Source organism: Pollicipes pollicipes, unplaced genomic scaffold, assembly GCF_011947565.3.
Source record: "Pollicipes pollicipes isolate AB1234 unplaced genomic scaffold, Ppol_2.1 Scaffold_6138;HRSCAF=7277_pilon_pilon_pilon, whole genome shotgun sequence".
Lineage (NCBI taxonomy): Eukaryota > Metazoa > Arthropoda > Thecostraca > Pollicipedomorpha > Pollicipedidae > Pollicipes > Pollicipes pollicipes.
The window spans coordinates 7,349,118-7,373,697 of record NW_023596818.1 but is presented as its reverse complement, the minus strand read 5'-3'; the positions used below and the strand labels follow the sequence as shown (position 1 = coordinate 7,373,697).

At 53.4% G+C, this 24,580-nt stretch overlaps 2 protein-coding genes across 3 annotated transcripts; one reads left to right on the top strand and one right to left on the bottom strand.

Moving 5' to 3' along the window:
- Nucleotides 1-5,158: 5,158 nt before the first annotated feature.
- Nucleotides 5,159-10,044, top strand: LOC119106476 (transmembrane protein 14C). Of its 2 annotated transcripts, none has more exons than XM_037230120.1 (4): nucleotides 5,159-5,311; nucleotides 7,334-7,418; nucleotides 8,044-8,233; nucleotides 9,056-10,044. In XM_037230120.1, the coding sequence occupies exons 2-4, from the start codon at nucleotides 7,343-7,345 to the stop codon at nucleotides 9,108-9,110; spliced, it is 321 nt and encodes a 106-aa protein (XP_037086015.1). In that variant the 5' UTR covers nucleotides 5,159-5,311; nucleotides 7,334-7,342; the 3' UTR covers nucleotides 9,111-10,044. The 2 variants fall into 2 exon arrangements, with proteins under 2 accessions (XP_037086015.1, XP_037086014.1); XM_037230119.1 differs by having other exon boundaries at nucleotides 5,160-5,299.
- Nucleotides 10,045-11,127: 1,083 nt separating this feature from the next.
- On the bottom strand, nucleotides 11,128-22,920 carry LOC119105888 (frizzled-5-like). The gene is given in 3 exon segments (XM_037229448.1): nucleotides 11,128-12,949; nucleotides 12,951-13,256; nucleotides 22,761-22,920. Coding segments are annotated over 2 exon segments (1,761 nt in total). The 5' UTR covers nucleotides 13,170-13,256; nucleotides 22,761-22,920; the 3' UTR covers nucleotides 11,128-11,407.
- Nucleotides 22,921-24,580: the final 1,660 nt, after the last annotated feature.

Here is a 24,580-nt window from a genome sequence, read left to right as displayed (position 1 = left end):
TTAAAACACGTGCAAATTTTAACCAAAGTGCTCAGAATTAAACATGGAGCATACTTTTGTAAGTCCTGTATTCCTACGTGGCACGGTTGGGTAAATGTGGGCATGTAAAACCCCAAAATTGTGGTTTCAGGCAAAATTAACCTTTGACCGGGCATAATAGGGTCATGTATTAACTTAGAAAAACAACTCTTGCCAATCGTGATATCTCGTCAAGACCAGCCCATTTTTTTATTGCAAGGCGCAGCTGTTCTAAGTTTGCAGACGGTAGGGAGTCGTATCGTCCCCATATCCCCATCAGTCCGCGCTAAGAAAATGGGAGAATAGGGCGAGGTTCAAGGCTCTGCGAAGGGCACCACGGCTCAACGGGCGCATGGACATGGCCAGGCAGCGGTTGCCAATCACTGCATTCCACGGCCAGGGGCAGTCTTTGCGTAAGCGCGGAGCTATTCAAACCCACTGCCAGCGGTGAAAAGTGTCTTTTTCTGCCACCGTTGAAATTTGAAATGAATGTTACCTGCCAACATATCGTAGTCCAACCATTCGATGTATGAATGTTATGAATGATTTGTCCATCCCTCTAATACCCTGGTTGCCATCCCTCTCACGGGTCCTTGCAAGTTAAGCTCTTCCATTCTGTTCCATGCATTCCTTCTCACTCTCACGGCCATTCTTGTTGCACTAGTTCTTCCTCGCACACTCATACCTACTAGCATTGTCCCATCAATTTCGTCCCGCTAGTCCTCTCCAGTGGCACACAGGGTCGGGGTGAATCACTTTTGCGAAAGTGGAGATACATTAAGACCGTTGGCTCCACGTTTGTAGTGATGCTTCCTTCTTTCCTCGAAGCGTCAGGCCGTTTCACATGTGGTGTCCGGTGTCAGCCGGCTCGAGGGACGATAGTGTATAGCAGGACACCCGCCCCTTGAAGCGAGGGTGGCTTCCTTCCTTCGTTTTCGCCGAGGTAGGATCCTTGCCGCCGAGGAGGGCCTGTCTTTCCAATGCCAAACACTGGGGGATTGCGTGACCGGGATCCTTACGTCGGCGCCACCGAGCACGTGCTTCGCAAACGTTTTTAATGGGTCCTTGCGACGACTTGCCGAGTGGCAACTTCCGCAGCATCTTGTGGGCACGGTTCCTGTTTTATGAGGGCTCTCTGGCCGGCTACCTCTCCCTCCTGAATCAGATCGGCCCTTCTACGCGAACACTTCTGCTCTGACAATCGCAAAATCCTGCGTCCTCTTTCCGCAAAGTTGCCAGTACCAACCAAGTGGGCGTGGAAGCCCTGCATGCCTGGTCGCATTGGGCCTTACGCGCCCGCTAGTTGTTATTAGTTTATCCAGATTATCTCCTCGGCTTCTCCCCGACAACATGGCAAGATCGAGATAATGTCTGTTTGCCTTCAAAATCACCTTCCTTCAAAATGCGTTTAATGTTCACCTCGAAAGCCTGAATGGCACATTCACATCTGACACTGAAGTTCACTGATTTGTAACATCATTTGCTTAAATATCATATCCAGTTTGTCGTCATTTATATCGCATTTGAGGCCTAGCCATCGCGGGGTCTAGCGGCAAGTTGATAGATGCATGGCACACCGAGGTCAAGTTCATAATTGTCAGTATAATATAAGAAGTCTGTCAGATATGTACTTGTGTGCAATAAATTATATTCCACTGAATATTTTGTAACATGTCACTGAGGGTGTAGTGCCACATAGGTGTTGCCCTGGTGACTATCTCGGCTTTGCGTGTGCGTCCGGCTTAATGACGTGTGTGTCATGCCATTTCATGTCATGTTGAAATGGCGATTTTCGAAATTTCTGCACGAGGGCTCTTAAGGCACTGAATGCTGCATCACACTGATGGCATTCATCGGCTATTAACAATAAGCTCAACTCGCTCTCTGACAAACGGACCGAAGAACCACGCTGCCGACTTCGCCACTAAGGTCGTAAGGCTGGTGATTCGGTGCTGAATAAATGCTCAAGTTCACCTAGCTTCCTCATTATAAAACGCTCGTCGAAAAGACGAGTGTGCCCATTTAGAGGCTATTTACACTTGCTGGGTTGTGATCTACCCCAGTGAACTGCTCAGCTATCTAGGTCGACAATAAAGAGAAAAATTGGACAGTGGCTCACCTTTAATGTCTCAACGAGGGGAAGCTTTATTTTCTTTATCTAGGTCGGAATGCTGGCTATTTTGAAACGTTAAGTTGAAACGATCATATTTCGGAAACATTTAGCCAAATATAATGCAGGTTTTAATATTTCAAGCCCGAGCCAGTGTGCCCTAACAGTAGCTCGTTACCAATATGAAATGCTTGAAGCTTAAACCAGTGTGTCACTATGGACCACGTGATACTCACATTCCTAAAGTCAAAGTGCACCTCGAAAAAGGCCGCTGCGGTCAACACCATAATCAAAGTCATAGTATAATGTTTCGTTGAGTTTGTGGGATAAAAGTTTCATGTTCGCACACATTTTAGTCCAAACAGAGTGTTTCAAGCTTCCGTAGTATTTATTATACAAACATTTCGAAAACTTAGTGTGTTGCAAACATTATAGAACATACACACAAAAAAGCAAGGCAAATGAAATGTATTGCTGTCATAGCACTATGGAAGCAATGCATTTAATTTGTCATCGCTGGATGAGCACGGGGTTCAATGAGATTTCTCCCGTAGGAGCGGCTACTTGAGATAGAATTTCTGAGCTATTCAGGAGTTCGAAAAAACGGTATTACTCATCAAATCGTACGCCCCGATCTGAATAAAGCAAAGCACAAAATGGTGATATACTCCCCTTAAGAAATTTCCCTTCAGCCCTCTGACTGGTCGCAAATCAGCTGCTTCCTCTCATTACTCCGGCTTACATTGAAGTAATACACTTGAATTGATGTGGGTCCAGGGACGCAGCCAGACCGTTGGCCAGCTGGGCACGGGGTTGACAAAGCTTCATGATAGTAGTGATGTAAATGCAGTAAAATAGTAACTGGCCTGATAGTAAAAGGCCTCCACCGAAAAAAAATCGCCGGATATGGCCCATTTCTTACTGGGGACATGTTTTTCTTAGATATGACATATATATATATATATATATATATATATATGTAATATTTGTACTTTCTATAACTGGACTACAGGCTAGACACTGCTGCGAGATCAATTTTACATTAAGTTTATAGTAAATAAACTGATAAAATCATGCGTTAAATGACTGCATGAAATAAATCGCTGGCGATCTTTATTTTACAATGGTCCAGTGAACTCTTTTTAAACCGATGAAACTCACAAGCTTTGTCAGAATTTTCATCTGGGTTGCGCAAAAATAGGAAGGACTCCGCGAATGTAGATTACAGATCAAAATGGGCCAACAATTTGTATTAACATGGCCAAGTTACGTTTGTTTAGAAATGTTCAACATTCAGTCCGAATTGATAAGTGGTACAAATTATGTAACGTGTTCTGAGCATTCCCACTCATCGAGCAAACCTCGACACCAGGCGCTGCAGTCTCCTTAGGCCGCGCAGCGTCGGCCCCGTCGTCGTCAACAAGTGGACGAAAATTGTGACGCACCTGAAAGAAGCACTTTTGAACGCTTTTGGACACCAAATTATACATTTAGAGATGTTCTGTGTGTGCATGTTTCACCTGTGAGGCTTATACATTAATGACAATAACGCATTGGTCTTTAGAGCACCGTGAAGTGGTGCTGGAATCTGTTGGTGGAACTGGAAGAATAAAGGTAAAATCTATATTTTCCGTGTTGCTTCACCTGTTAATCTGTCCAGAAAACAAACTCAGAGTGGTTAAAAATCGCACAGCGTAGTTTTTGAACGGTACGAATTAATGTTGAATAACATTCAGAAACATTATTTTACGATGGTCTTTGTTGCGTGCTCGGCGCCCGCCCCCTTGCGTTACTTGCATTGGCCAACGCCGGTCGGTTTTACGAAAACTGCGAACCAAATCATCGCTTTTCCTGCTCTACGACATGACGGGTGTGGCATTGGGGCTTCATGACGCACTCAGCTGCGTGGGCTTTACGGTGCCGCCAGCCTCTCACCTTGATGGGATGGGCGGGCACCGCGGGAAATCAAACTCCATACCTGTGGTTCACCAGGCGCGCAGTGGTCAGCGTATGCGTGTTAACCACTGCACAAGCGGCGCCCGGTGTGCAGGCTCAAAGCGTTTGATGATATTTGTTTCACTAGTCGATTCTGCAAAATAATGCATGTTCTCAGAGAAACATGAGATTTCATTGTGCGTTTTGAACTCGTTTCAACCCACTCCTTTCAACACTAATGGAATCACTTCTTTCTGCCCGGGAATGCCCCCCCCCCCCCCCCTGAACAGAACACTAGGGGGCACTTTATCGTTCCCGGTCAGACCTGAAGGGCCACTCTGTCCCACCGCGGTGTGTTTTCCGGTCGCCATTCTGGTGACACGGAGCGGCATCCCCTGGCCGATGCGGAGGCCCTTAGACGGATACATTACATACAACAGTTGACCCCGGATCGACGCATGAGCTGTCATTAACGCAACAACATCCTTGCTCGCCGCAGGTGGTCAAATAAGTGGCACAGACTCCAGTTGGGCTTAACGGGCCCATCAGGCCTCTGCTCCCCCCCCCCCCCCCCGCCTGCGCAAATGCGTGGGTCGCATGATATTCAACGCAGTTAGTGGAATTAGTTATAATAGCCCCTTCCCCATAGGTCGTTGCATGAGTCATGAGTCGTAAGATTTACACAAAATGCCTTTTGTCTCAGCCACGGAAGCCCTCGCCAGTCAGGATCTCGACAGCGGTGATGACTTCCGCAATGACTTGATGGCTTGACTCACTCCAGCCGGAATGGAGACTACACCCGTGTTTCATGTAGTGAGTGCAAGTAAAAAGTGCGATGTGAACACAAACAACGCGACGAAAGAAGCCTTAGCGTTATCCCAGATCTGGCTGTTAAGAATAGTACACAGTAAAAAATATATGAAAGTGAAAAAGAAGTGATTAGTACAAAGTGGACAATTTTGTACCAAATAGCTCTGAATAGCTGGGAACTTAATTATTCCCCAACTGAAGGTAATTTCCAATTTTCCAAAAATCAACCGACTGAAGGTAATTTCCGATATGGAAGCGTTTTAAGCGACGTCGATGACGCATTCGTGACAGTCCTAAAAATCAGCAAACCGTTACTGTTACGTAAAAACCTGTGCCTTTCGAGCAATAGGCGTGATTCTGGTTTTTGTCTGTGGCATTACACTTCACGAGCCGGGTCGCACAGGTGCAACGGACGGCTGCATTCCGGTTTGTATAACTGTGGGTGCCTGTGATTATGTACAATCAAAGCTGTAGATATCGAGTGCAGTGGGCCATCCCTTCTTTTTGAGAATCATTAACCCTTTATTAATGCATGGAGAGGGTAACTTCAACTTCTCATTGCTTTCCCTTACTTTTGGGTTTGCTCCTATGCCCAGGGTAATGAAATTAAGTGAGGGAGGGGAAAGAGGGGCTTAAGGCCTCCAAACAAAGTTTATGGGAGTCTATTTTTCCTAACTGAAAGTATTTCACCCACATGTAGAGTATCAAAACTCAGATCAAGATAATTTCCATTATGAGCTAGAGAAAATGAATTTGAGTTAGACCACTTCCTGTATCATAAGGCCAGTGTTTGGGGCAATAGCCCAGTTTTTTGGAGCCTTTGGCCACCTTTTTGAATAACATAATCAGTACTCAGGAAAGGGAGGTTTTATGTTATATTAAGGAAGGATGCACCTTTGGTGGCTTGAGAAACCCAGTTACAAATCAGAGGTCCCCAGTTCTGGTTTAGGAGGCACCCTGTATATTCAGGCACCCTCCTCCCCATTCACTCTCCAGACAGTTGTGGTTTCACATCAGGATGCAATATTTTGGGACAGGCTGGCCCCCTGGTTAGGTATAAGGGTCTTCATCATGAAATGTGCGTATTTTGTTCCGGATTAGTATTTAGGAGGCTTCTTTACATTGATAGGTCATTTTCTGGAACAGGTAGCCCTGTTTTAGATTAGTGAGACCCTATATTAGGTAACTAGAAGATTGCCATTCTAGATTTTTTAATGGTTCATGCTTTTTTAAATTCTAGATATTGGATACTAGGTTTTTTAACTGACTGTGACAGAGACATTTACAAGATTTTTAGGGCAGCTTTGATTCTGCTCTAAGCAGGGCAGCAAATGGCCCAACCTAGGGCAGCCTTGCTCTTACTCCTCACTGCCAGTAATTACAGAGTTTTTCTCATGCTGACTACAATGTATCATTGTTTGATAGCTTCATGGAACATCTATTTGATGCTGAGATATTGCCAAACTAGTCATGCAAAATTGACACTAGCACATACTTGTAGTTTGGTCTCAAGAGGTGGCCATTGTAGTGCTGGAGGTGCTTGCTGGATTATGTGCATCTATTTTGGACATGTGCTGTTTTTGTATATTTACCTGAAAGTAAGGTTTTTGCTTGTATTCACAGACTTGATTTTGATGCTATTCTTAAGTGGGTTGACTATAAATCCTGTTTCCATAATGAATAACAATCATGTCCAATTTTTTATCTTATGTAGCCCAAACCATTTGATATTCATTATAAAATCCTGCTCACTAAGGTCAGATATAAAAGGCTCAACAAGTATGTTCTTCTTGACTGTGAATGTTGCATGGTTAATGGGGTGGTGGGATTTTGATGGTGTTTCTGTGGTGTCCTGCATGCCAGAATGACTTAAAAATAGTCTGTATGAAATGTTCTGTACATTTTCACTAGCATCTAGCTCAGAAAGTGGATGATTTGAGATCTTATGAAGGGCAAGGCTGTGAACTGAACAGAATGATGTTCAAAATGGCTATTTCATTTCCAAATCCCATGCAGCTGTGGAACATTCCCTTGACTTTGAGACAACTTGTTTTTTAAGGAGTCCTCACCATTAAGATACATTTGTAGACCTCAAGTGTGTTGTTAGAACTGAAATGGGCAACTCCTGGTGGATTTAGATGCCCCTCTGCTCTTAGTGTTTTTATTTCATCCTCAGAACATGTTTTCACATATCAGGGATGCACAATGGGTCATTGGAGGCACCTGTCCAGGCTTTGGGGCAACCAGACTTGTTAGGCATTATTAAAGCCCTTCAAGCATATTTTCAAAACATAGAGTCATCTTTTGTGTCCACAGAATTATCCCTCAATGATTCAAGGCTCCTTTTAATTTGTAGGGGCATTTCTCTGAAGGTCAGGGGTATTCACACTTGCAACACTTTCTTTCATGCCTTCAGTGTGAATTTGGATGCCAGGATGTGATGCAGTATTCCTCCCGCAGGTACTCAAGATGCCTGTAGATATCCTTGCTTATGGCTATGCAGCTACTGTTGCAGCTGGTGGCATCATTGGCTATGCAAAAGCAGGTAAGTGGTTGCATTTATCATGACCTGGACTTGGAAAGGCTGGTGACAAATCAAACTTGTTTTTTTAGGGGGGGGGGGGAGTCTCAAATATGACAATCATTACAGCAATGCAAGTTTTGAAAGGTACAAATTTTTTTGGCATCCCCGATGGTGGCCATGACCCCATTGACCCCATCACACCTGCTATTGTTTGATACATCTGTGTGTCACCATGATCAATTTGAAAAGACTGAACTACACCTCTTTAAAGTGGATGGATTTTTGCGGTCCGCGCACATGTTAAGCAGTGGCTGTTGTGTCAACCTGGACGCCACCCCCTGGCCGTGAAAATCGGATCATCGGCAGAATATTGCGGCGAAAGCTTAGCGTCTTGCAAAGCTCGGCCCCCCCCCCCCCCCCGCACAGGCTTCAGGCCACTCCACTCAGGGGCGAATAGTGAGCATCTAAAATGGCTTGATCCACGGCTGGGTGGATGACCCAGCCGTGGACCCAAATGACCCTCCACAGCTGGGTGAATCAGAAGGTGGGACTGTTATCAGCACAATGATCATTATGAGCTGGATTGAGTTTGCATATGTCGGACCACCTCGGCGGTGTTTGGCCTTCACCTGTGCCTGTGCTGCAGGTTCGGTGATGTCCCTTGGCGCCGGCCTGCTGTTTGGCGGCACCCTGGGTTACGGTGCGCATCAGGTGTCGCAGGACCCCCAAAAATACCACCTCTCGCTGGCCACCAGCTCTGTGCTCACCACGATGATGGGCTACCGTTTCTTGAGCGGCGGCAAGTTCATGCCCGCAGGCCTCATCGCCGGCATCAGGTCAGTGGTGGGGAGCTCCAGGGGACGGGCCGGCGCCGCCTGTATGTGGAGGCGGCCGCCATGCCATTCGCGTCAGGGCGAGAGCGGAGGCAATGCCAACTTGCGTGCGATGCTCCTGAAACTGACAAATGGGGAGTAGGTACGGTGGTGGACGCACTTTCAGACCTCCCGGTTGCCATCATGTAAGGCGCACAGTCGAGCATCGGCGGATAGGAGCTGTAGTTATGCACACGGTAACAGAAAGTTTGCGATAAAACAGCAGTAATAACCTCATCCCTCAGAGAAAAACCAGGAGAATGGAGATATAGTTAGGTTGATCTTTGGACAACATGCCGTTATTGAAACAATAGCAAAAGCTTTTGTTATTGTTTCGTTGGAGACATGTTGCCGAAGTATCAACCTAACTGCATCTCCATTCCCCTGGTTTTTCCTCGAACTTAAGAAAGCTTGCGACGATCACAACAGATGACCAGCACTGTTATCAGCCTTCACAACTCCCAGATTGGGCCGCCAATCCCCAACCCGACCAACGCGTGGGACAACACACGGCGTAGCACAATGAGGCGCATATGCCGGTTGCTAGACCGAACGGCGCAGCCCTGATCAGTACCAGCTGCGACGTCCGTGGCTGCCGGCTGGTGGCGCCACTGTCGACGGAGGTCCGCGCTGCTGCGCCGTCCCCTGGTGCTCTGTCCTCCGCTCCTGTGACTCCCGTCCAGCTGTGCGTCGGAGTTACAGCAGCTGGGAACGTTCACAGCCTTGTATTGGCTGCGTGCTGTCGTCCCCGGGTGGTGTTTAACGACCTCACTCCGTGTCTGCCAGTGTGCTGTTTGTGGCCCGCTATGGAGTCCGCGCTCTCACCGGCACCAAGCAGTAGAGCGGGGATCAGCTGACGCCGACCTCCACCGGACATGGTGGGCTCTTCCAGGCCCTCTGCGGCGTGGCTTGGCCCGCTCGTCCGGCGCGGCCCACCGGCCGTTCGTGGCCGCGAGGCCTCGCCGAAGGCTATTTGGATGTGGATGCTCTCTGACTGGAGTCGTGGATGGGTTTCTTTATCTTGCAGTGCAGGTGCCCTTGTTGAGTGATATTTGGAACAATTTTTTTTGCGAGGCTGAGCCTTCTTTCCAAGTGGCTTACTCCCCTGCGACGTTGAGTCTAGTTTTCCGTGAACTGAGACCAAGCGTTCGACCAATGCTCTTGTTTGGGGCCTTCCTCTTCGGTGAATGAGGACGAATCTAGCTCGGAAATGTACAGGGCACGTTGTTTGCATTTGTACACCGTACTTCATTAAGCCATTTACCGCAATGAGGAGATCGAAATATTGTCTCAAACGCGGCTGCATAAGGTTATTGTTTGGTGCAGGTTTATGGGCATTGGGTAGTCATGTGTCTTTAAGGTTTCTGGGTTTGAAAGCCCCTGGTCACACACGTTTATCTGTAATTCGCGAGGTGATGGAGGTTTACTGGTGGAAAAAGATGGGCTGAAGCTTCCATTGTAGAGTGATCCCACTCTAGAATGGTATGCTTCTAGAACGCACGGCAGTGACAGCGGCCGTCTAATCCTCTGTGGTGTTGGTTGCGCTGGAGCTTCCGTTGTTGTTAGCTATGGAATGGCATGCCTTTGTGACTTGCTGTGGCGACTGTGGTTAGCTGACCTTTCCTGCAGCCAGGACGAGTCGGTTGTTTCGGCGTCGAGTCACATCCTCTGTAGTGTGCATGCATTTGCAGACCAAACTTGTGCTGGACGATGGACCGCCACTGAAACGGCTGTGGAATCAATCAATACAGTGGTGTGTCTGCCAGAGCCATCTTTGTCGTATTTCTCTGTGGTACTGGGCGAGTCAGAGCCGTGCCCGAGCAGGGGGCGTCAAAAGTGCGATCCAGGAAACGCCTCTTGTGCGTCACGTGGATGGTGCTATTTTGGCCATTCCCTGTCAACATGCTTCCGTCGGGAGAAAAGCCGAATGCCCCCTGCGTGAATTTCACGATACCACCGCGTGTGAGCTTGTGGTATGACGAACATCAGCAAGCTGACAACTTTCCTCCGTCAAACCAGTGTGCTCCCCATCACAGAATGTGATGTAAGACCAGCCCGCTCGCGCCGCCGTCGTGCCTGCGTGGGCTGGGGGGCCTCCGTGCGAGCTGGTTCCCATCAGGAGGCGGCGGGAGGCACCGCGCCCGGCCGTCGGCGGCCGACACCGGCGGCTCTGGTGTCGGAAGTCCAGACCTCCGGTGTATTGCCAGACCCTGCAGCGCCTCACACCATACCCTGCAGCGCCTCACACCAGGCCCTGAGGGGCTTCACACCAGGCCCTGCGGCGCCTCGCCCAGACCCAGCGGGGCCTCGCACCAGGCCTCGGAGACAGATATGTGGCAGTCAGCACTGCATCGCCCGGCCTCGAGCCGACATCCCGTCGGGCGCGGACGTCTCTAGCGGTGACGATGCACACTACACACACGTGGCAGCGACACGGAAGCGGGCGACGCGGGGCGATGGTACACCGCGGCATAGCTGGCGCCACCGACGCGTCCCGTGCGCCGGAGTCTCGCTGGCTACGGCCAGCGGGACTCCCGGGAACCGGGCACCGCCGGCGGACGGGGTCCACGAGGGCGCGAGTGCCGCTGCACTCAAGCGAGCTGATATGTCTGGCAACGTTGAACAACGCGGCGTTTCGGGGGTAATTAGGCGTTTTATCGTTTTGGGGGTTTTACATCCGTCCGGTGCCACTGCGTTATGGCGAACATGGGGGAGGGAGGCAAAGCCCAAAGAAACATTTGGAAAAAGCGCTGATAAATAGCGTCACGTTGATATCGAAACATCAATGTCAGTGGAAACCCGCATGCTTCCTGGAAGCGCAGCTCCAATGTGTGCTGTAGAAGCCATTCAAATACGCCTTTAGGTCATTAGTCCGGTCCTGGCCGGGGTGGCTCTCCGCCTTTCCAGTCAGTCCCACATGCATCCGCGCGCAGCGGGAACACGTCTTGCTTTTGAAGCGAATACACATCCGCCGATCACTGATCGCAAAACACGATCTTCACTGTCGTTCCGCCGCCTTGTGGTCATGGTCTCCCATGCTCTGAGCCTCTGCCTGTCCTCGGTGGCGGCGCTCGGCGCGCGGCAGAACGCCAGCTGGTGACGGACGCCGCCGCGCCGCAGTCGTCAGCGGCGTCAGCCTCACACGTGACTCAGTGGCAGCGAGTTGTGCGACGGCGCCGGGTTGGCGTCGCTCAGCGTGTGCGACGTCGTGTGCGAGAACGCCGCGTTGTGCGGCAGCAGCGGCTCCTGGCCGGCGATGCTCGGCGCCGCTGCCGACTCGGCGCCGGCGAGGCCCGGCGGCGGCGGCGGCAGCGGCGCCGGCGCCGGCTGCCGCTCCTCGGCCCGCCGCGGCGGGCCCGCCCGGCGGCAGCCGAGCACCGCGCACCACGCGCGCAGCGTCTTGCGCGAGCAGACCCAGATGATGGACGTCACGCCGACGGCCAGGGACATGAAGTATCGCAGCAGGAAGATGTTAAAGTTGGGCACGCCGCCGCTGCCGCCGCCGCACGGACAGACGAGTGCCCTCTCCCAGGCGGGCCGCAGATGCTGCTCGTACACGAGGCAGGCGACGACAACCGACGCCGGCACCGTGTACAGGACCGAGAACACGCCGATGCGGAACATTAGCTTCTCCAGCTTGTCCTTGTTGCCACGGTCCTGCTTGATGGCGCTGCGGATGCGGAAGAGCGCGACGAAGCCGGCCAGCAAGAAGGAGGTGCCGAGCAGCAGGTAGGCCACCAGCGGCGCCAGCACGAGCCCGCGGAGGTTGCCCAGGCTCTGGCCGCCCACGTAGCAGACCCCGGTCAGACCGTCACCGTCCACCGCCTCCAGCGCTAGCGCAGCGATCGCCTTCCCCGCCGGGATGACCCAGGCCGCCAGGTGGAAGTAGGGCGAGTAGCCGGCGATCACCTCGTTGCCCCACTTGAGGCCGGCCGCCAGGAACCAGGTGAGCGAGAGGATCACCCACCAGACGGCGCTGGCCATGCCGAAAAAGTAAACAAGCAGGAAGACGACGGTGCAGAGGGCGGCGCCGGCCGGCACTCCGGTCGCGTCGTACCGGATGGCGCCACCGTCGCAGGCGGTGAGCTCGTGACCGGCACCAATTCGCACCAGGTAGCCGGCTGACACCAGCAGGTAGCAGCCGGCCAGAAACACGATGGGCCGCTCCGGGTACTGGAAGCGGCTCTGGTCGATCAGGAACGTGGCCACCGTCAGCGAGCTGCTGACGGCGCACAGCACCGCCCAGCTCAGCACCCAGCGCTCGGCGAAGCGGTGCTGCGCGGCGCTGAAGTAGGGGGCGCGGCAGGGCAGCGCGCACTCGGCCACGCCGCCCAGCACCACAGACCGGTTGAAAAGCCGGTGGCCGGGCCGCAGCGGCACGGCGCGCGGCGCGGCGCACTCGCACGCGCAGGGCCGCGGCGGGCGCGGCGGCGGCGGCAGCGGCGGCGGCGGCGGCGGCGCCTCGCCGTTCTTGTTGTCCATGCAGAGTCGCTCCGGGTCGCCGTAGTTGGGCAGCAGGGAGCAGTTGAGCCGCTCGGGCCAGGTAAAGTGGTAGTCGGCCATGAGCGGCTCGCAGCCGGCGCGCGCCCGCTCGCACACCGAGCGACACACGGGCAGCGAGCGCTGGTACTGCTGCAGGCAGATGGGCACGTACGTGGCGCACAGGAAGAACTGCAGGTCAGGCCGAGCACCGCACCTCGACCAGCGGCCAGTACTGGTGCACCTCGAGCCCCGCCTCCTCCTGCGTGTCGTGGTGGAACTGATTCGGCATCAGCGTCATGTTGTAGCCGATGCTGCGACACATCGGGATGCTGATCTCCTGGCACTGGAACGTCGGCTCCTGAGCAAGCAGCGCGGCCGGCAGCAGCAGCAGCAGGAGCCAGTGTAGCAGCGTCGACATCGCTGGAAGGACGGTGGCGTCGCACCCACACGGCGTGGTGGTAATGAAGCAGCGGGCGGCGTTAAACTGAGCCTGACCGCATCAGATCTGGAACGGGGCCAACGAGGATTAGCTCTGAAGCTCACTGCAACTCGTATGCGCCACAGTCGTCGAACATAATATGCTTCCTGGAGGTTTACATAAATTGCGTTCACCCGCCCAATGGGAGCACATGTGTACCTTCGCAACTATGCGTTCGGGTCATCATGAACGCACCCATGCGCTTACGCCAAATTATGCCGCTCCTTGCTGAAACCTTTCCAATGTCTCAGCCCAGCACGCGTTGTAGACCTCTGTGGGTCAGCGTCTCTGCCATGGTCTAACATCATCTGGCTGTTGACAAGACCTTTTTTCTCACTCGGGATTAATGCCCCTACCTATTCCGGGGTCACACTTTTATCCTCTTTCCCCAACGCAGGTCTGCACCCTGTCCACGCGAGTCTGCACCCTGTCCTCCCTGAGTCTGCACCGTCTTCGTCCTGGGTCTGCAACCCTCCCCGCCCCGGTCTGTAGTCAGCACCCCTCCCCGCTCCCGGCACCGCGTGGCGACGCCGTCAGGCCCCCGGCCGTCACCCTCCGAGGCCGTCTGGACGCCGGCGCCGCCCAGACCGATCGAACCTCATCAGCACACGCCGTCTCCTCGCAGACGAAGGGTGGAGGCCGCTCCTCTTGGTCCGATAGCACGCAGGGAATGGTGTTCTCCAACACACCAACGGGGCTGGAAACCATATCCGGTGATTGGTTTGCACCCGTCCCTCGTTGGACGCTGGCTAGAGGCGTCGCCAGAGGCGGACGCAGGAAGCGATGACCCTACGTGAGGCTCGTGATCCAACGATTTGGTCACCCAAAATATCGCTTCCCATCCCCTTCCCCCACCCACCCCTCTCCGAGCTTCAACAGGAACCTCAGGTAACCGGCTGTCCCCGTGCGCCAAATTCGTACGACGCCCTTGGTACCGCTACAGCGCCTATGGGGCACCAAACGGGTCTACGGCGCACCGGTAGCCGTGCGCGGCTTTGGATGGATATACGAATTAGAAACATAAGAATCTGGTATATTAACAGTGCTACCGTCATAAAGTGGTGCTGTAGCTTTGTACCAGTTTAGTCGCATGCGTACCGGCCCCTAACAGCGGTGCAAGCACGCACTGAATGTCGGTGAGGTCGAGCCTACCTTGATTTTGTTTGAGATGACGTCACCTGGGGTGTCACTTTTTGATTGGTTGTGGGAAGCTCAGCCGATAAGGTTGGCATAACCCATCCCAAAACCTGATTTGTTCCCGGATTTGGCCCACCTAATTTGCCTTCCGAATGACAACGCCTAATTTTGTCAAAAAGGTTGATGAAAGACTGCTTGATGGAAGAATGACTATACGTTTGAAGCCCATGCGAGACTGCGGCTCTGTGAGGAGCTTAGAACTAGGTTCAATTCACGGAAAACATATTGTGAGACGGTCCAACATGATCACCGGGAACCAATTTCGTTAATATGCATGGAGCGTGGTGTGAGGCACGAAAGACAGTTTTATGCAGAATGAGTAGCCTGACGCGTGAAGACTAGAGAACAGTGTTCACATGGCACATTTCCTGTGTGGAGACTACGGAAAATGTGTCAGTGTGCACTGTGCACAAAATGTGTCTGATCGTCAGTCGTGTGAGCGTAGAGAGGCTAAGACATCTCTTTCTTTCCGTGAAAGTGAATAACCAGAACGCCGAGTGAGGTCCGCAACTTGTGCAGCACGTTCTCGAGTTAAAACGGGGCGCACGCATGTACTAGCCCACAATGGAAAAATTATGCACGTGCCACGTTAACAATGCATTGGGTTTGCGGTGAAAACATTTAAAGTGAAACAGCTTGTCTATGTGTGAAACTCCGGTTTATGGAGGTCGAGCTGTGCAAACAGATAATGCCCTCACACCATCCAGTAGCTTGCACGCACTTGATAGCTTGGACTGGCGGAGTTCGTCTTAAGTACATGCCAGTTCGATGGCGTTCGATCAGCCCTCGGGACACCTTGGAAATACACGCGGAGAGCACACGCGCCACCAACATGTTTTCTGTGAACGCATGGTAACCTAAAATGCGGTAATGGAGTACTGTGGTGCAGAATCCCAACTTTTAATGCATAATTTTTAACGACAGCAAAAGACCACGCGGATCTCGGATCTCAGGATACATGAATTGTTGCACAAACGTAATCTCCTCGCGATGCTTAACATACCAAAGTCGAGTTGGGACTTCGGCTCTCCTTCGCATGCTTACCATTGAGTAGCTTCACGTGCTTTTTGAGCAACGTCGTTTAGTTATATAGTTAAGAAAGAGCTCTCTCGCTGCGGTGCGCACAACACTCGCCGGTCAGTTTCCTTCCATGGATTTATCTGGCACGGACAATCGAAACTTTTTGGTTAAGCCACATCTGTGCCGCGCATTGCCTAATTTAAATAATAATAATTGACAAATTTTGGTTTGGCCACAGTGTCGCGTATTGGGGGACGGGACTCGAGAGCTTGAATGGCTGGAATGCTCGTAATGATCGTTACAACGTTCTTGAAGTGTGACGTCCGTGCTAAGAAAGTGTCCAACCTTATAAAACCCTTAAACCCTTAAACCAGCCACCTTATACTGAAAAGCTGACGCATATTGCAGTTGTATTTGTTCCAATTCACGTGTAATCTCGTGAAAAACCGGCCAATATTTTCAGACTAGCCCAACATGAAAGAAGTTGGAATGACAACATATAACTGATATATAGACACATGCAGGTACCTTTGCATGCATATGAACTTGTAATGTAACGGTACGTACACATAAGTGCCTACAGGATACTGTGTGGTATAAATTGAAGATAACACTAACAGGGTGTCTCAGTTGACAACTGTACCGGCATGCCAGATAAATTTTCTGCATTTCCTTGGTCCGGTGTCCTTTTTTACTCATACTCGTTGGGGGAGTGGCTTGGAGCGGGGGGGGGGGAGGCGACAGTGTAGTGGTTAACGCGTCTACGTTAATGGCCCCTCCCCGGGCGTTGCTGGAGACCGGAGCTCCCTAGCCCTGTAACTGTCGTGCCGACGGTTCAATTCCGACCTGGCAGTGTTTGCCTGTTACCACCACGGGTGTTGGCTGACCATGCATCTAATTAGGACATGCTAAAATGTCCTGGCGTCGGCGAAGCCCAGGCATTGTCGACCCAGACACCGATCGAGCATAGCCAGCGCTGAACCAGCACCAGCTGTTGTTGCCGTCCTGTCGAACCGTTTCATGACCTGCGTTTACGTAGTTGACGGTTTGCTCGACGAGTGGCGCCCTCACAGCTCGATGTACACCTTTCCGGCCTTTTAAGGCTATGAGCTTGCCCATACTCCGTCCCCGCCATCAAGGAACGCGCCCGCCGACTCGCCCCCGGGGAACGCTTCCACTGCGGCACGTGGTGGCGAGCTCGTCCGATCTCACTGGCGCTGCTGGGGCAGCGGACTGTGTCCCGCGGCCAGCGCGGCCCCGTCGACGGCCCCGCCACGGCCCGGCGCGGCCGGCGGCGGCGCGTTCGTGACTCGTCTGTGTCGCGGCGTCACGCCGACCTGTCGCGGCGCCGTGACGGGCGGCGTCACGCGAGTCTACGGCTGCCAGGCGCGCGACGGGGGCGGGGCGAGCCGCCCGCGGCTGCGCACGCGTCCAGTTCCGGCACGTTCCACATGAAGCTGCCGCAGGCCGGGTCAGAACCGAGCCGCGAAGCCTGCCCGGCGGAGCGGGCGGCGGATTTACGGCTGATTAGGGAAGGCAGGGCTCACTTCACAGCTGGGAGAAGACCGGCGACAGTTTTCAGTCCCCCTCAAGGAAATGGGTGCGGCAGGTCGATCGAATCGACTGCAGGAGCCCGGGAGGTTGCGAAAGGGGTAGATCTTCACCCCACTCCCATCATGCACGCGATGGATTGCCTTACCTCCATGCCAACAGAGGTTCACATCTCTGATTCCTCAAGTTACCCCGGTCGTTTACATAACCTCCGGTAGCTCCCCCACCCCAGGTCCCACGGACGTTTTGATGTCTTCGTGCAAGTTGGGCCCGTGGTGCACCATCTCTTGACATAAGACCACTTCCGTGTTCCCGCTCAATGCGAACTCCCCTCCCCCCCCCCCCCCCCCCCCACCCCCGACTTCACAATGCGAATTTCTTTCAAGTCCTGTTTTTGTATGGCTTCTGGAACTATCCCTAACCCTGTCCGCCCGTCTCTATGACGCTCTTAGCCCCGAATGACCCCTTTGTGACCATTTTCACCCCCCCCCCCCCCCCCCCCCCCCCCCCCGGAGCGCAACACCGCCCGATCGATGGACAGACATGGTAGCACGGAGTGGGATGTGCGGAGGGCAACCGTTGTCATGGCAACGGACGTGGCTCAGCCGCCGTCGACCAATCAATAGACTCCGACTGTGAAGCTCCCTGCGTCTGGTCCCCTGTGGAAGACCCCTACACTCACGGCGGCGCGCCCGCGACAAATGCGCTTCTGGAGGACAAGTGGCGTGCTGGAGACCTGTGGCGCGTCTCCTAACTCGTACAAATCGAAGAACTACGGGGCGCATAGACTGCAGTCCGTCTTGTGTTTCTACCGCTGGGTCTAATTAGCGACCAATGGCAGGCAATCGGGCAGAAGGTGGCACGTGCTCTTAGGCACAGGATCTGTTATCGGGAACATGCCGTCCCCCGCGCCTTTCCATAACGGTCGTGTTTGGACACTGGTAATTTAGGGATTGTTGCGATTTCAGCGTACAGGAGGCCAGGGGGTGGCGGCTGACAGGGTGGCAGGACGTCAAAACAGCCGAAAATAATTGCTGCCACGAAAAGTCGGGTGGCAACGCCGATTGCTCCACCGAGTTGGACAAGTAAAAAATGTCAGGCTTTGACGCCGCTAGGGACCATTGCCACCGCTTCCTCCCGCCTCCCGCGTCATCGCGGTCAACTGGCCTGAACAGGAAACAAAAACTCTGGAATGGCGTAAGCACTTCCAGCACTTGAAGCTGCTGAAAAGCACTTCAAATTGCCGTTGAAATTGCCATGGCACTTGGAATTGCTGAGCTCCGGTGAACCAAAGTGGCGTCTTTGTAACAGCCATGTAGGCGCATGGCGTGTTCATGGGACACTAAAGTGGACCGACAACGCCTGAAATTTGTCGTAGCGGCGTCCGGAAATCCGGTTCAATCACCAATCAGTGTTGCATTATTGTAACCCCCACCATGTGGCTATTCTGGCTATGCGTCAAGTTTTACAGGCTTACTCACGCACAGGCGCGCAAGCAAATAAACACACACACACATACACACACACGGGTCGTGACAATAGACCAATAAAGCACACGATGTGCTGCCACACGTCAGTGTGCTGGAGCGACTGCCGAGCTCGCCGGGCACACGCACTCGAGCCCGTCGACTCCCGGACCGCCGCAGCAGGCCTGCTCCATGTGGAAGCAGGAGACCTGCTCCATGAGCTGTGCCCGGAAGACACAGCTCCGGCGGGCACCTCCGTGTGCGCCCTCGGCAGCTCTGAAAGGCTATTGGTGGCTCCACGCGTGGTACTGGTCACCAGTTCATTTGCTGATGGAGTTCGGGGCCCATAAACAGTGCCACCACCGAGCCGGCCGTATTTATGGCGACGGCACCCTGGGCGGTTGTCGGGCGAGGGTCTGAGAGGTACCCGCTTTTCAGAGAAGGATTGAACGAATCCATTATCACGTTCCGGGGACTGCATATAATTTATCGCTGATGTCGGCCATTGCTGAGAATTTGCTGTGCCATGCGACTGGCGCTTCTCGACTGTGTTCTGTTTAAGCCCATGCGGGCACTCCTTGAGTCTAGTGTACTGGTCGCCATTGCGAACTAGGCCCAATTGCACCTATTCGATATATATATATATATATATATATATATATATATATATATGTATATGTATAGTAAATGTGTCATAAAGCTGCTGACGAGTGCAATATTGTGCCATCCTTCCGCACACCAGAAGCGAGGAACAGCTGCACAATGAATACTGATCCATTGTCGATGCCTTGATATGTCCCGCCTGAGATCAAAGGCCCAAACGGCCGCGGTCTTTTCTTCCGCGGCACTCAACGAACAAGGCACAAAGACCTTTGACGTCACGCACAAGTATCGTATCCTAATATCTCGTCCTAAACCGGGATACTTTGGCGACGGAAATGTTTGGTCCGGAAACTTTCGGAGTTTAAAGGTCGAGAGAGCCCGGCCTTCTCGGTCTTTATCACCGAGGACGAACACCCAAACAAAACCAAGCAGCGGTTCATCTTCACATTTGCAGTTTTGAAAAGTCCAGCTTGCATTACTGCTGCTAATGCTTGCGTCACGCTCAGGGGATGACATTGCAAAAGTCTTATGACAAAATTGAGCAGACACGATTATGACAGTGTAGTGGTATGCATCTGTTCAAAAGGAAATATAAAAGAAACTGACCACAGCATGCTGTGTACCTAGGACTACATAACGTCACCAGACAACGCCAGGCGAAAACGATATCACTGCTGAGCTTAGGGAAGTTGTAGAGGAGGCGGTTTGGTGTGATATATATCAAATGTTTTAGCACAAACTGAAAACAAAATGACACTTTTGGTCGTGCATAAGCAGCGTGCATATCCATTTAGACCATTCATCTAAAAGGCAAAACGGAGGTGATGTGACCGGTAGATGGTAGCGGGCGTTCGTCGGTCAAAGAGCGAGTTGATGTTTTGGTCAAATCTCGATATCAGACTAAAGGTATCTATGCGAAAGCACGTCTGGTAGACTTTGCATGCTTGTGCCAGCATTCTTCAATCCATGTGGGGTCGTGATTGACATGCGGTTATGCAACCTTCTCCACCATTCGGCCCAACGCCACGGTACAAGCGCCCCTGGTTATTAACCCGGCAAAACACGTTCACTCATTTGCTGAGCACTTCGTCAATCTAATTCATTCCAAGCTTGCCACCAGCCACCATTCCCTGCAGCCCCAAGTGCAATACATCTATGATGTCACTTCAGCTGCAGCGTTTGAGGCAGATAAGTGGTCCCAGTGTTTTATGTTTGGAGAACGGTTACATCATCACGGTTGAAATGTGCTGGGATCGCCGGGCGCCGCGACTGTGTTGGGCCTATGCAGTGCGCGGCAGTGCTGAGTACATAAGTACCTCGTCAACAGCGATGAGTGAAAACGATGACCAGGCGGCATTTCAAGCATAAGGTCTCGTTCAAGCAGCTCACGGCCATCGACAAATACGTCTCCCACTGTTCGAGATGACAAACTCACTTTGTAGCTCGAGCGCGTGCATGTTCATACAAGCGATTACACAAATCCGAATATGACCGGGGAGAAGAGGACAATTACCGAGCATTTCAGAATTAATGCTCATTTTAATTGTTCGTATTAACCACAACAAGATGCATTGTTTCGTGCCAAGAATATTATTAGGGGACGCATCTAGGCATTTCATTTTTTTTCTTCCGCAACCAAATGGGGGGTTTTAACGCTCCATTTCCAGAAGATACCACGCAATCACAACACAATGCGCCGGCACGTGCCGCGCTTCATAACGGCTGTGCGAAAAAGCGTCACGTGAACATGTTCGTGAGGCATATTCACGTGAACGTGCTGTTCTGGGGCCAGATCACCTGCTTCATCATTTTCAGGTAGGTATCGCAGTGCTCTAAGATACTCGGGTCAGGCCGGTGGCTGGTCATCCTCCCTGGGCTATATTCTCAGACCAGCACATCACCTTCAGATCTCACTGGAATTTGCTCTCTACCACCACTTGTTGGTCATGGGAAAACGGTATCGTTTATTTTGCTCGTTTGGTACCTGGTTTAGCATACACCAACTTTATTTACTCGTGTCATCTGATGTTTCCATTCACCATGTTGATGGAGCAGCGGCTGGCAATGCTCTTCCCGTGCCCTCTTCGTCCGCTTCACAGGGGGGGGGGGGGGGGCGCCGTGCAAGGCCGGAAGGGGAAGAAACCAGCCGAACCCAAGAAACTCAGGAAACGTATACGTTTCTTTGCCACACACCAGACAATAGAGGTGGAAATGTTGACAGGGCTAGCGTATTGGAAACCAGAGGTCCGGAGTTCGATTCCCCGCGGTGCCCGCCCTTCCTGCAAGGTGAAAGGCAGGCGCTACTTTAGCCTCAACAGCTGAGTGCGTCGTCAAGTCTCAACGACGACGTGGACAGGGTTAACCATCTGTCGTAGGGAGACGCACCGCTTCTTCTCCATGGATGATTCAAGAGCCGTTTTACGGTCTACACGAGCTCATCGGAGAGCGGACTGCGAGCGAGCTGCACCTGGCCTTGCAGCGAGCTGTGCCTGGCCCTACAGCGAGCTGTACCTGGCCCTACAGCGAGCTGCGCCTGGCCCCACAGCGGGCTGTGCCTGACCCTACAGCGAGCTGTGCCTGGCCCTACAGCGAGCTGTGTCTGGCCCTACAGCGAGCTGTGCCTGGCCCTACAGCGAGCTGCGCCTGGCCCCACAGCGGGCTGTACCTGGCCCCACAGCGGGCTGTGCCTGGCCCTACAGCGGGCTGTACCTGGCCCCACAGCGGGCTGTACCTGGCCCTACAGCGGGCTGTACCTGACCCCACAGCGGGCTGTACCTGGCCCCACAGCGGGCTGTACCTGACCCCACAGCGGGCTGTGCCTGGCCCCACAGCGGGCTTTACCTGACCCCACAGTGGGCTGTACCGCCGCCCTCGGTGGTGAATCGCATCGCCGGTCTGTTTAGAATCCCTGAGTAAGCCAGGTGTATTGCTCCTTAGTAAATGAAGAACTGCATCGATGCGCATGCTGCGACATCTCGAGCATTTTATCTCTTGGCCGAATAAGATTTCAGAATTGAGGTAGCATGGAGCTCCTGCCGATCTCCTCTGCACTGCTGCTGATTACGTGCTGGGGGCTCACGAGTATGTTCGCATACCGCTTTCAGGAGAATGAGATCTCCATGCTGACTGTATGAACAAACCCACTGGCTCGCTGAGAGATGTCCCGCCTTCGCATCAACTCAGCCCCTTATATGAATCAGCCCACTCCCAACGTACATCAGCTCACCCGAAATGTAGTGCATCAGCTCGTTCTCCGTGCAGACGGGCTTACCTGCAGGCTCGGCTGCCACCCACCCCGCCGACGACGCAGATCAGGTTCGGTTCGCCTCTGGCGCTGGTGGGTCACCGTCGTAGGTCGTTAACCCCCCTCGGCGACGGCAAATCAAAATATAAGATGCTTAGTTCCACTTCTAGGGCGGGTTACAGCTCAAACTGTGTCGTCGCTAGTCTTTCCCCTACCGGTAGTGCCACTCTAGTGCCCGGCCAGCAAAGCTCCGGCGTAGATAGCCCTGCCTTTCAACAGAATCCAGTCCCCGCCGCCTTCGGTCCCACCTTTTCGATGGGCAGCAGAACTGCACCCGCGCCGTTGGTCCCAGTCTTGTAATCGGGCATGTTTCCACCCTTGGCGCGGGCAGTCTAGCCTCTGCACAGCTACAGTCCCCTCCTACAGTCCCCTCCACAGCCATAGTCTCACCTCTGCAGTGGGTGATCGTCGTTGCCGACGGTCGTCGCCGCCGGCGGACGGCACCGTCGCGTGCGTCGCCGTCGGCGGGCCGCCGGCGAGTGCTGCCGTCGCCTCCGACGACCCGCGACCGACGACCGGCCGGCGACCGGGGCTCACTGACCCGCGCCGACTGCTCAGCCGGCCGCCGCCGCGCGGGTCAGCCCGTCCGGGCCCCCCGGCCGGCGGCGCGCCGCGCTCCAGCACAGCAGACGGCGGGCCGTGCGGCGGGATGCCGGCGGGCAGGGCACGGGCTGGCGGCAGGGGCGCGGCGAGCACGGCCACGGGATGGGAGAGGAGGTGGAGCAGCCAAGGGCAGGGCTGGGATGGACTTCCATCCGGCGAGCGGTAATGGTGATTGCCTTCCAAAGCGGGAGTGCATGCGTCCGTCCCTTACTACCAGCACGGTGCCCGTGGCTGTCCGTGAGCGGCCCCACTGGACGAAGGGCCTGTGGGAGCCAGTGGGGGTGTGGCAGGGATCGGTGGCTCTCAGTGGAGCTCCGACGGCGGCTGGAATGTCTGACTCTGAGCTTCCCCTTACCGGTGATGAGGTAAGGAGAAGGGAGGGGGAGGCGGGCACTTTCCAGACTGCGTCCGACCGGGCCCGCGACAGGACAGCCGATGGCATGCGCCATTTTAACTAGAAGGAATTACAAATGAGCATTAAACGTCGCCCTAGAACGCTTAGCCCGTTGAGAAGCGTGATGATCCTTTCATATGACTCTCAGCCCCCTGTTCAGCACAAAGTACGCGTGGCGGCGGGGCTCAGTCATCGGTTCGCCTCACATAGTTAGCATCAGTGGACGGTCTCGCGCCTGCGCACCTCAGCGCGAGGTCAAGTGGCAGCGTTTACATTTGCAGCCGCTAAACTAACATCTTGGGTAGCTCCGTGTGATTAAAGGGCATTGATATCGTGCAGGCCGGCTGGTGTCGTCGGCTGACGGCGGAATTGGGGGAGGGGAGGGGGCAGGATGGTTATGCTGCACTCTACCAGTGGAAAATATCAACATTAACAGCATCGACCTACACGAGAAGAGCAGAGGAAAGCTGCGTGAGACACTTCCTCTCTCAGAACTCTCAGAATACCCGCAGCCGCTGCACGCCGGTGAGCGATATTTATGAAGCTGACACAACCCATTAGCTGAACTTTTACCATGAATTCGCCGCGCCATGAATGCAAACAAACCTGCCAGAACATTGAAGATGCATGCAAGGAGTAAATGAATGTGAAGTTCGGTGCAAACAACATCATAACTGTACCCGCTAGTGACCCAGCAACTGGTATGTCAGTCACCATTGTCAGTTTTTGAACGGACCTATGTGGTATGGTTTCCATCGGAGGGTAGCCCGGGAGGATTTAGTACTGGCGCATCCAGCCCAGCACGTGATTAACCCTCACTGCCACCCACGTAGATCCACCGGATGCCCCCCCCCCCCCCTCTCGCCGTGACAGCTGTTGACAGATCAGTCATGCTTGACCCCAGGTGCAGCTGGAGCCGGCACCGGCATCCGCCAAATCTCGATGAGTCAGGGCGGAGTCCCTTGATTTCCTGGGAACTGTATGTGAGCTGGGGCCCGCGTTGAGTCCATCCATTCCCTGGAATCACTGATGAGTCGACCCGAACAGCCAGGGAAATGACAACTGTGTTTCCCAGAGGCGGGTGTCAGATGTACGGTAAATGGAAACCAGGATGTTTTGGTGTCGTGGACAGATGGATTTGTCTGCGTCGCATCACGACTAACATTTACCGCGGCCTTTGCGTCGCCCGTATAACAACTTTGGATTAAAACTG